Below are 12,489 nucleotides of genomic sequence, written 5' to 3'. Positions count from 1 at the left end.
CTCACCATCATCATCACCATCACCATCATCACTATCATCATCATCATCACCATCATCATCATCACCACAAGGATTTGTGAGTAAAATGCAGATTGCGTGCGTGTTTCTATACGTGTTTCTGGCCCCGACACAACTCTAGTCCTTTCAACTGTTTTCCATGTGTCAGCCCTCTAAGAGTGTGTGTGTGTGTGTGTGTGTGTGTGTGAGTGTGTGTGTCTGTGTGTGTGTGTGTGTGTGTGTGTGTGTGTGTGTGTGTGTGTGTGTGTGTGTGTGTGTGTGTGTGTGTGTGTGTGTGAGTGTGTGTGTGTGTGTGTGTGTGTGTGTGTATGTGTGTGTGTCTGTGTGTGTGTGTGTGTGTGTGTGTGTGTGTGTGTGTGTGTGTGTGTGTGTGTGTGTGTGTGTGTGTGTGTGTCACTGACCAGTGTGTCCTGGTGGAAGTAGGTCAGAGCGGGGAAGCGTCCTCGGCTCCTGAACCTGGAGCTGCCCACGATGACGGCAGGCGTGGCCGACTTGGGGACGAACAGCTCCGACGGGTACGTGTCACACACCTGTCAGAGGAGAGAGAGAGAGAGAGAGAGAGCGAGAGAGAGAGAGACAGAGAGAGAGAGGGAGGGAGAGAGAGAGAGAGGGAGAGAGAGAGAGAGAGAGAGAGAGAGAGAGAGAGAGAGAGAGAGCGAGAGAGAGAGAGAGAGAGAGAGAGAGAGAGAGAGAGAGAGGGAGGGAGAGAGAGAGAGAGAGAGAGAGAGAGAGAGAGAGAGAGATTTTAAGGATGCCGCAGCCCACTTTGAAATCTGAAAATGGGCCCACCCAACCCTTTAATCACAACTCTGATCAACACACGAGACTAAGAGGACGTATTTCCCTTTTTTTATATTATATATATTTTATACAAAAACATTTCGGCAAAATACCCAAGAGCACATTGCCAACATTTTCTCCCCCCCTTACTCATCAATTTGCATGCATAACACATTTGTTAAGAGACAAAATGTGATGATCAACAACAGAAGAAATCAATCCACAAGCTATTAATGCTAGGCTGTGACAAATGCTGCCTTATCTGTAAGGTAGGATTTTTCATGGGTACCCATTGGACCAATTTTCATTCAGATAAATTGAGCTGAGAGGTCAAGGGACCCCTTTGAAATATTTTCCCTCGCCCAAATGTAACCTATGTTTGGAGCCTTGTTTAGCCCCCTTCCCAACAGGCTAGCATGTTATGCTTGGTACCAATGGATGTCTTAGGTCTTCTAGTTTCTTCTGATAACAGGATCTCCACTGTAGCTTTACAAATGACCCTGCTACACTGTGCTACAGCCATTTGATTGTCTGCAAAAATCTGGGGTGTTGGCAGACCACTGCAGTACCTCCACGGCCCACTACCACCTCATACAACCCCACGCCAAATAATCCAAACTATCTACTGCAGGTTTTACACTGACTATCTATAAGTACCTCATACAACCCGTGCGTGCCTGCGTGAGTGCGTGCCTGCGTGCGTGTGTGTGTTTGTGTGTGTGTGTGTGTGTGTGTGCATGCTCGTCGCTGATAAGCAGTATGTGAGGCTGGAGGGACTATCTTATCTCTGACCTTGTAAATGTCCTGAGCACAAGGCAAAGTCACAACACTCACTCAGCACTACAGAAAGAATGGCTGGACAGCTGCACATTAGACAGGATATTATCAGAGTCGTGGCTTTAGGAGACGTAGAGCAGTAGCAACATTTGACTCCCAACCTGCCGCAATAACACTGAAACAATACATATATATTTAATCAGGACTACAGTCACTCGCTTATCTTCTGCCATTGATTGAAACCTTATCTCTTAAAAAAAAATCCCTTATCGAACCTTAAAACTGATCTTCTTCCTGTCTTGTCTAAACAGATACTTTTTCTATGTGCCGTATAACGGTGGCGATCCAGGAAACGAGGTTTCGTCTACTCTTGCATTGGTTTGATGCATTGACTGTATAAAATATGGACGATGCGTCTCCACTTCCTACCGCTATGCAAAAGTGAAGGCAAGATATCTTGTTTCAGCGAGCTGCCATCTTGCTTGTGAGGCGTAATTTGGAACCGGAGTCTGTGCAGTAGAGTCAGAGCCGTGCCGCCGTCTGACGGAGGTTTGAGAGTGGCTGTCACAGCTGTCAATCAGCCCTTTTTATATCGTCAAATAAGTAATTAAAAACAAACCTGTCCGAAAAACGATCAGTTGAACATACATCAGCGTGATAAGAACTAGCTCAAGAATGACAGAAACCATATTAGTGAAAAATGTATTTGTGTGCTTTGATTTTTTTTTTTTAGTTTGGCTCATGTCTTGTCTGCTAACATGGAGGAGGCGGGGTTTATGGCCTATACCACATCCAGCCACAAGGGGGTGATCGAGGGGTCGATTTGCACCGCGCATGCGTGAGTGGCTCCGCCATCTTGGACAACTACGTACGGCTACACTAGTTGGACAAACCATATTACCATGGAGTTTGACACTACCTGATTTCATGACAGTCTATGAGTGGATGTTACTCTGGATATGTGTCTCTAAAAGGTCAATGTGTGGACTGTGGAGGGAGACTGACCCTGTACTCGCTGTTGGCTGCGGTGGTGACCCACAGGTTGTTGGGAACGCCCATCCGCCTGTAGTCTGCAGCCAGGTCTATGAAGCTCCACGACTCCGCCCTCTCCTCTTTGTTCACATTGGGATTGAAGGACAGGCAGTACAGCTCGCTGTACTTCTCTGGGATGGAGAGAATGAGGAGAGGAGGGTAGAGGAGAGGAGAGGAGGGGAGGGGAGGGGAGATGAGAGGAGGGGAGGGGAGATGAGAGGAGGGGAGAGGAGGGTAGAGGAGAGGAGAGGAGAGGAGAGGAGAGGAGAGGAGAGGAGAGGAGAGGAGAGGAGAGGAGAGGAGAGGAGAGGAGAGGAGAGGAGAGCAGAGGAGAGGAGAGGAGACACTGCTATATAAACAGCCTTTTCTGATGACCTTAACCCGAATAAGGTCATAGTCAGAGTAAGCAATAGTCAAATTAAAGATGTATTCACACCTGTAGCTCGTTTGCTTTGTTCTGATTCAGTGACTTAATTGATACAATTGTTGCATTTGTGCCTTGGTTCGTTTGTGTTCACATGGCCACAAATCAAACGGTTCAAATAGGATTGTCAAGCCTCCTGGATTGGCCAGGAGACTCCGGTAGGCTAATAGTTTTGGGTAGGCCTACAATGTACGTCGGGTGCGCGAGGAGAGAGGCAGGTTTTCCTGCACTAGACCTCTGCAGTTTATTCCAGGCACTTCCGTCTCATTTTGACACGGAGGTGAACAGATGTTCTGCTCGAGGGCGGCTGTTCCAACTACATATTGTTTATTTAAGAAAAATTCGGTATGCACACATCCACGCAGAATCACATGGAGAGCCTTAACGAGCGTTAATGAGCCATACCAGCTGGCGAGGGCGGAGTTTCTGCAGGCAGACGAATGGACATTTCTCGGTGCAGAAAACATATAGAGAAGGTAAACACTGTCCATCTGCTTATTATTACCGAGATTATAAAGATACAAAGCGGGTTATAAATCAGCAGAGCTTTCCTTTAATTGAAATATTGTCTTATTTAGAATAAGGTCAATTAGTCAGATTATTGCAGTCCATGTAAACATAGTCAATGAGGACATTTACAGTACAACTAAGCATAGAAGCAAAACCAAGCACACATGCACATGCACATGCACATGCACATGCACATGCACATGCACACACACACACACAGAAACACACACCTGCTCATGACAGCCTGGAACAGAGAGGTGTGTATGCCCATACAATCTCTCTCACACACACACACACACACACCTGGTCGTGACAGCCTGCCCAGGGAGGCATGGACGTCCATACAGTCTCTCTCATGCGGGATGAGGAGCTGGATGACCCGGAAGTCCTTACAGCGCAGGACCAGCTGACTTCCTGCGGGGGTGGTGGGCGGTCTGTCCACACTGCTCACCATGCTGTGTAACACCTAGCACACACACACACACACACACAAACACCTGCGTGATTACCAAGCCCCAACCTCCGGCTCTGAAAAATTAGGGCAACGCAGAAGTACCAAAAACTGCAGTTCCTCAACTCTTCACTTGAGGCTGGCTGCAAAAGGGAGTCATTCCCCACAGACCCCGATGTTAAAATGCCCGAGTTTATAGCAGAAATAAACATAAACATAAAAATAAACATGTTTACAGCCTGGTTCAAACACGGTTTGGGTCTCTAGAGCTAATTTCACCATTCATAACAACTGTGCAGGGGTGAATTTGTATATAACTCACGTGTTTATACAGTCTATGGCTGCAAAGAGAAGTCAGATTGTATAGAAGTCAATAGGAAAATGACACGATTTCTCACTTGACTTATGACGTCAGTAAACACTTTTTTAATGGGTTTATGGTCTCAATCACTAGCACATTCTTCTAGCACAACTTAACTTTAACTGTCATCAAATCCTAAAAGCCTCTAACAAGAACATAGAAGAATAAGGCCATGTCCACACGGAGACGGACCCGATCTTTTTTTTTTCCATTTAAGAAAAGTTTTCCATAAACACGGAATCGTTTCAAGAAATGTGTGTATCCACAAGAAACCACTGAAACCGCTGTAGTATATATGTCGGGCCGGTAAGTGGCGCTGTAACGCTACGACGGAGTTTTAGGGCCATGCATGATGAAAAATAAAAATTACAGGAGGATTTTTTTTTTCAATTTTCTTTTTCATTTTGAGAAAAAAGTCGAAATTTTGTGAATAAAGTCGAAATTTCGTGAATAAAGTCGAAATTTCGTGAATAAAGTCGAACTTTAAGCACCAATAAAAGACAATCTCGTCAATAATTGCATTCAACCACTAGGGGCGCACAGTTTATAATGTGTATCTCACTGTAGGGAGCAGCTTAAACCCTTGGCTTTGCAGGGAGGTTTGTCGATGAATAAAATGATTAAACCTATACAGGCAAATGCAGAGCTGTTCAGCAGGGCTGATGGTCTCCCTGTAGCCTACAATATAGAACATTAACTATCGGTGACGTTCCTGATATCATCCACTTCCATGATCTTTAGACATATGTTGCAAACACATCCCAGCGTATTGGCCGCTCCTGCACATCACAGCACAGGCTAAATGATGCAACATAAATATACATTATATAAACTCATGGCATAAATGTGTTTTTATTGAAAAAGTGGCGTCAAGTAAGCTAAAGTCTTGTTGGAGTGGACACGAGTGGACATCACAGTGCAACCGTGTGGTCGTCAAACCTCTCACTTCACTATTCACGTTGTATTTGCGAGGGCTATATATACAGCATCCAGAGTATGTGCATTACGCTCAGGGTTTATATTTCATTTCATTTCATTTTGTCCAATATTCAAATATTCCAGAATTGCATGTTGTATTAAAAATAAAGATTTATTCACTCTGGGACCCGGTTTCAAAAATTAGCGTATTCTCAGAGAACGTATACTCCCAGAATGCTGGTTCCATCTGGATGAAACGTCCATACGAGAAAAAACTTTAGCGGATACACCTAACTCGTCTCCGTGTGGACATGGCCTAAGAACATAGGAGAAGGAGGAGGAGGAGGAGGAGGAGAAGGAGGAGGAGGAGGAGGAGGAGGAGGAGGAGGAGGAGAAGAAGAAGAAGAAGAAGAAGAAGAAGAAGAAGAAGAAGAAGAAGAAGAAGAAGAAGAAGAAGAAGAAGAAGAAGAAGAAGAAGAAGAAGAAGAAGAAGAAGAAGAAGAAGAAGAAGAAGCAGCTTTCTCAGCCAATTTACACAAATCCGTCTTCTCCGCTCCTGCTGATCCAGATGCACTTGTCGCCTGTTAGGTGAAATCTGATCCGACAGCTCTGAACGCCTTCATTATCTAGTCAGATCCAGACTGCTGCCTCCCTCCCAGGGGAAAAGGGGGGGAGGATTTGACAGGCTCTCTGTCTCACTAACGTGCCATCTCAGCTTACCCAGGTCTCCTTGCGGGTCTCGGGGTTGTTCTCCACGAAGATGGTGTGTGTGGCGGAGAGGTAGAGAGTCCCCACACTGGCCTTCCTCTGGCCCAACGAGCGGTCCAGAAGGCGCACATTTTCCATCTATTGGAGGCACACACACACACACACACATAACTAGTTAGGCAAACCGGTAAGCATGCGTGCCCGTACGCCCACTCACAAATACAAAACAGGTTTAATAACATATCTGTTGTCTGGTGTAGGCATGTCCTTATGTAATTGTGTGTAGATACACTACATGGCATGATGTATGTACCATATAAACTAGGAGTGTCAAAATTAATCGTAAAATCGATGCATCGCGATGCGGGCGTGTGAATCGAATCGAATCGTTGATGGATGAATCGTTGAATCGTTTATGTTTAAATTTCTGTTGACATTCAGATGTTAAAGCACTTTCTAAGTAAAAAAGGGCCTTGATATTTATCTGACTGCTTGTATTACTTGATGGAAAAGTACCGTAGCCATGTGCAGTAATAATACAGAAAATTGAGGATGTGATACTTGGAGCTGCGACACTTTGAGCTGTATCAAGATGCATCGTGATGCATCGTGGAATCAAATCGAATCGTGAGGCCAGTGAAGATTCACAGCCCTAATATAAACCTCACAGTATGTAGGCGTATGCATGCTCTGCCCTATTAAATCATTTGTGGCCTATAATATACACGAGGGGTTTTCAAAGTCTGAGACTGTGGGCCTCCCGCCAGAGACAATGCTTGGAAAAAGGTGCACCCCAAAGTACGCCAATGTCGTATGTCAGCAAGCTTCCAGCAATGCATCTACGGCTGGCTACTGCGAGACTAGGGTTGAACCAGAGCCATGATAGATTGCTCTGGGTTGGACCATAGATATTATATTGGTATAGATGGGGTCACCGCAGGCTCCGCCAATTCTAACAAATGGTAGCAGCAAGTCTCCTAAATGGGCGTGGTCAACCATTGACTCAGACCTGCCGAAAGTCGCCTAAGTGGGCGTGTCCATGGAAAACCATAGACCAGAACTGCGTCGCGTCTTCAAGCGCCCAGCTCCAAGGCCGCGCCCCTTTTTAGGGGAAACCCACCATAGTAAACGACGGTACAGGAAGCCGAAACCACTTCAAACAAACTATTTAAAACGGTTTAATTTGATAGAGATATGCCGAAGAGTTGCTGTGTTGTTATAGTTTCACTAACAATAAAAAAAACAAAAAACTGGTCTGCGATAGGGTAGGCGTGACACCGTCAATGTGGACGATGCATGTAACCTGGTGGAAACTGGATACAGCGTTCATATAAGGCAAGTACCTCGTGTCGATGTATCTTGCGCATTCTATGGCCGGCCGAGTTGAAATATATTGTCATGTCATGGTGTCTTTGGGTCATTTATAAAGGAAATTAATTCTGTTATTTTTCTATAGATGTTTTGGGTACTGCTATTTTACATTGAAGTCAACGCGAGTGGCTTGTGTTATCCCCTAAAAAGGGGCGCGGCCTTCAAGTTTTGCAAATTACCCGGATGTGCTGTTCTGGTCTATGGGCAAAATCCACAAAATGACAGGAAGTGAGTTGCAGTCGGGCCGTCTTGCTTGAATCCCATCGTCTTTGGTTGGACGACACACCTTGAGTTGCATGAACTTTCTGTCAGAAAGGTCTTGTGTTTATGCTGCTTTTCTTTTTTACAATCAACTCTAAATCTAACTATAATAAAATCACTGCTACACTACAGTTTTATTTTTTATTTTGAAAATGTAATTTAGATTTAGAATGTCTATTGTCTATTGTCTATAAAAATGACAATCATTTTAATGTAATGTAATCTCACACAACATCATTTTATTTTTTGCCCACGGCCCCGTCATCCAGATTAATTTTTGGCCCTTCATAGGAAACAGTGTGGGCACCTCTCTGGCCTATTAATCATCTCTCTGTAACACCGGGGACAGATTGAGAGAGGAGAGATTGATGGATGAAAATGGAATAGATGGATAGATGGATGGATGTTAGATAGAGGGATGGGTGGATGGGTGGAGCAGGTTCGACTCATAGAGGGATGGACCGTGTGAAGAACAGAGGGATGAGAAGATGAATGGGCACCGCTGGGTTAAACATAAGAGAGGATAGAAAGAGCCAGTCACAGGGGGGGCTGAATGTTACCTTGGGTGTGCGGATGTGCTCCATCACTGACCAAAATGGTGGAGAGATGAAGAGATGCTAGCCCGACGTGTTTGGGGTTTTTATCGTCAGCGGGATCGTTAGAACAAGCCCTGTTTGGTCAGCACGTCAACAAGCCAGCGGGTCTTCCATGTCTGCCCTGGGATATATTCCATGGCGTCGCTCTCCCCCTCTGTCTTTGGCTTGTTCTGCGAGAGAAGGGAGTCGTACACTCTTGTTAACGGTAACGGTAACGGTAACCGAGCGGTCCGTCGGTCGGTCCCCTCTCCCCCGGTACATGGAGCGAGTCGACGGCGCTCACAACAGGACTGAGCAGGGTCTGATTCTGAACTGGACTAGTGTCAAGCTAGCGACAATTAAAAAGTACGACTTCCGGTTTTTACCTTCAAAGTGTTTTCTTTTTTCTTTTCCAATTTGCCCACCGAGGTTATTATTATTATGGTTATTATGGTGGCCATGATTTTTTCCAATCAACTGTCACCTGAAACTCACCTCATTCATTGAACTTGTTCCATAGGTGTTTAATAGTTTTTAATGATTAATTAATTAATTATTTAATTAAATAATTGTATCGCCAAAGCACAGAGTTACATTATTATACATACATAAATAAATAAATAAATAAATAAATAAATAAATAAATAAATAAATATATATATATATATATATATATATATATATATATACCGGTATATATATATATTACATACATACATACATACATACATACATACATACATACATACATACATACATATAGCCTATACATATATATTGATTGATTTATTTATTAAGGTGTCATGCACATTGCTGTGCCCAGCCCACATGGGCTTGCAGGACACACAGAGAATACAGCAGTACAATGTATAAAACAATACAATAAAAACGTCACAGCACCAATACATTCAAAACAACATAAGACGCGGAGCAACACATTGCTCAGACCCACAGAAACAGATCCGTACATCATTCTCCAAACAATATATACACACACACACACACACACACACACACACACACACACACACACACACACACACACACACACACACACACACACACACACACATATATAAATGCATATATTTATTTATTTATGTATTCATGATATTATCATCCTATTATTATTTCATTATGTTGTTGTTTTTACCTCATTACTACGGTCTATGCATATGCATAGACTATGCATACATTCGTCTACAAGGGTTTTATTGTGAAAGTTATTACCGGAAGTTATATTACTCATTATGGTGAATTGATACTGGTGCTGTCTAGTGTTGTCCACGGATTACCGGAAACTACGCATGCGCAAATTCCACCTCCTGCCCCCCTTTGAAATACAAGATAGTCAAAGATTGCTTTTTCATCATTTGCATACACTTAATATTCTATTCTATTCTATTCTATTCTATTCTATTCCACGAAATATCATATATCACATAGCCTACTGTCATAATGTCTGTGTAATCAATAGTGCGTTTAGTAGCCTACACCATAGCATAGTCCACTTCATCTCCTATGACATCACTGTAATATTCATATGATTCAAAATGTTGTCTGTGAGTTTATAGTGACCACGTACTGATTTTTTAAATTTGCTATTTCTTATTGGCTATAGCCTAGCCTGTATTACTTGGATAGGTTTCATGTCAAACTATTTTGTCACAAGATGTGTGTTGTGTGGCAATCAGGCAGAAGTAGAAGTCAAGTGTGGTAACGTGTGACACACACACACACACACACACACACACACACACACACACATACACACACGCACACACACACACATACACACACGCACACACACACACACACACACACACACACACACACACCACACACACACACACACACACACACAGAGTGGAGGTTATTATGAAACACAGGGTTATATTACCAGACGGGCCTACCGGGCCGAGGCCCACGGGCCCAAGAGCTCAGGGGGCCCATAACCCAGAGCCTCCTCACATCGCAGGGCGTATCTTGCCCAGGCCTGGGACCAAATGATCCCTTAGGGCCTCAACCCTTTATTTTTGACAAAATGTTCCATACGTTTATGAACAAGAGGGTTATTGTGCTTTGGCATTGAGTGTACCTGCACTGTAAATCCTGTGTTATTGAGACAGGGCCCAGAATTAGCACCAGCTGCCAGCCAAATGCTGGTCAAATATGCAAGTGATTTGCTTCACTCATCATCCAAAACAACAACGACAATGGTAAAACTTGACATTCACTAGCCATTTGACTGGTGGACAAAAAAGGTTATTTTTGGAGCCTGTATATGATACAGGTGAATTTTTTCCCCCTTGTTATTGTAATGTTGGCTTTGAGTGTTCAGGTAGCTGTGCTGTAAATCCTGTTGAGAGTCAGGTGAATGAATGTCATTATTCTGGCCTTAATTCTGCGTATGTGTGGCTGTGAGGGGGGGGGGGCTTTATGTGTCCGGGCCCAGGGGGCCATCATGTCATAATCCACCTGATGAAACAGTATGTCATGTCCCAAGACGTGACTGAAGAAATGATGATTTCAGTCACATCTGACTAATAGAATTTGACACAAACTGACTGTGGCCTTATATGAGATTTGATTTTTTTTTTCTAAATTCGATTTCCTTCCTGGATATGTCCCCTAAAATGGCCTAAGATGCTGTTACATTAGTCTCATTAGAACAGACGAGTTGGCTTCTGCAATTTTCAAATGCTTCCGCCATACCGTCTGTAGGCTACTTTGTGGTGGAGAATCATGCACCAACCGGAATGGGAAGTAGAAAGGCGGGTTTTCCGCTCATTAGTCCAATCAGAATCGCAGAAAGGCGGGTCTTCCGCTCATTAGTCCAATCAGAATCCAATATGCCGCATTTTTCGTGGACACACGTGTCGTGATTGGTCGTATTCCGTCGAACTTCTGTCCTGTCTGAAGGTTTTTTTCCCAACTTCCAGTCTGTTTTAAGAGACAATCACAGTTTTCACTTCCATGACTGTGCGCACACGTCCTTTCTAAAACATGTGCATCACAGTAACTGTGTGTGTGTGTGTGTGTGTGTGTGTGTGTGTGTGTCCAATTATGATATCACCAATGACATCATCTGTGTGTGTGTGTGTGTGTGTGTGTGTGTGTGTGTGTGTGTGTGTGTGTGTGTGTGTGTGTGTGTGTGTGTGTGTGTGTGTGTGTGTGTGTGTGTGTGTGTTGTGAGTGAGTGACCACCAAATCATGTGCTGTGCTACCAACTGAAAAAGTTGTTTTTCTTTTATTGAAGAAAGACTATAAAAATACATTACAACCTATTTGTGAGGCATATTGTCACAAAGCACTTTGCAGAAATGATTGTATAATACAAATTGAGTTTTCACAAATGACTGTGATGATGCCAAAAGAAAATAATCAGCTGTTAACTGTTTACTTATTGATGCATATTAAACATGGCCTCCCCTGAAAAGGATGGGGGGGGGGGGGGGGGGGGGGAGTCAAATACTCCAGAAAAAGTCAAGAAGCCTGTAGGCTTGTTCAATGATACTGGTTATCACATTTGTTGATGATAATTATGGTATTTATTTAAATTATTATCTGTATGAGAATCGAAGCTTATTTTACCATTTTAATGTGTTGAATCAAGGTTGCAAGAGATGTGAGCCAATAAAGCATTAATACGATAAAATGGTTTGGTAATGGCTGCTCTTGGTGGCTTTGGTTAGGCTATGTTACTATGGTAGACTCTGCTGTAACAAAGGAGGAGGTGGTAGGGAAAATAGTAGATTTAATTTATTTTGTCCAAAAATCAGCCTCCTCAGTGCTCCTGAACCCGACTACAGGCTGTATGAAGCAAGTACAACACATCCAGGATGGTAGTAACTCTTAACTTTTGGCATGTTGATAGTGTCTGACAGACACTATCCTTTAGTTAGGACCTAAAGGACCCCCCCCCCCCCCCCCCTTTCCTCTGCTCCACCTGTCTGCATTAGTGCACTCCCCAGCAGAGCCCGTATCAGGCTAGATGAGATTCTGGAGCGTGGGCTCTAGGGCTGTCAAAATAGCCCCAAAATCATATTCGAATATTCCCTCTTAACAAAACATATTTGTTTGAATATATTCAAATACTAAAAATAAAAAGTGTGTGCGTGGCAAACCAATACAACCAGAGAGCTTATATAACTACTTGGTATATTTATTTCAACATAAACATTGTCCCCCCCCCCCATATTTATTGAGTCAGTAATACAGTAGTAGCCTACACTTTTGTTCTGTTTTTAAATACCAGAAATGATTATTATTGACAAATAGACACAACTTCTCCTTATATTGG

General features: G+C 43.4%; 1 protein-coding gene across 1 annotated transcript in view; it reads right to left on the bottom strand.

The window, feature by feature from the left end:
* Nucleotides 1-8,195, bottom strand: part of mtmr7b (myotubularin related protein 7b) — a gene marked incomplete at both ends in the record, with an annotated part of 15,884 nt that extends 7,689 nt beyond the window's left edge. Inside the window, 5 exons of the mRNA XM_083655861.1 lie at nucleotides 420-548; nucleotides 2,581-2,738; nucleotides 3,845-4,007; nucleotides 5,992-6,117; nucleotides 8,172-8,195. Coding sequence (XP_083511987.1) covers nucleotides 420-548; nucleotides 2,581-2,738; nucleotides 3,845-4,007; nucleotides 5,992-6,117; nucleotides 8,172-8,195 — 600 coding nt within the window. The remainder of the gene's footprint in view (nucleotides 1-419; nucleotides 549-2,580; nucleotides 2,739-3,844; nucleotides 4,008-5,991; nucleotides 6,118-8,171) is intronic.
* Between the last annotated feature and the right edge of the window lie 4,294 nt (nucleotides 8,196-12,489).

Source organism: Poromitra crassiceps (genome assembly GCF_964638095.1).
Source record: "Poromitra crassiceps genome assembly, chromosome: 19".
In the NCBI taxonomy this organism is placed as follows: Eukaryota; Metazoa; Chordata; class Actinopteri; order Beryciformes; family Melamphaidae; genus Poromitra; species Poromitra crassiceps.
The sequence above is the reverse complement of the archived record's forward strand: the minus strand, read 5'-3'. Positions and strand labels throughout refer to the sequence as shown.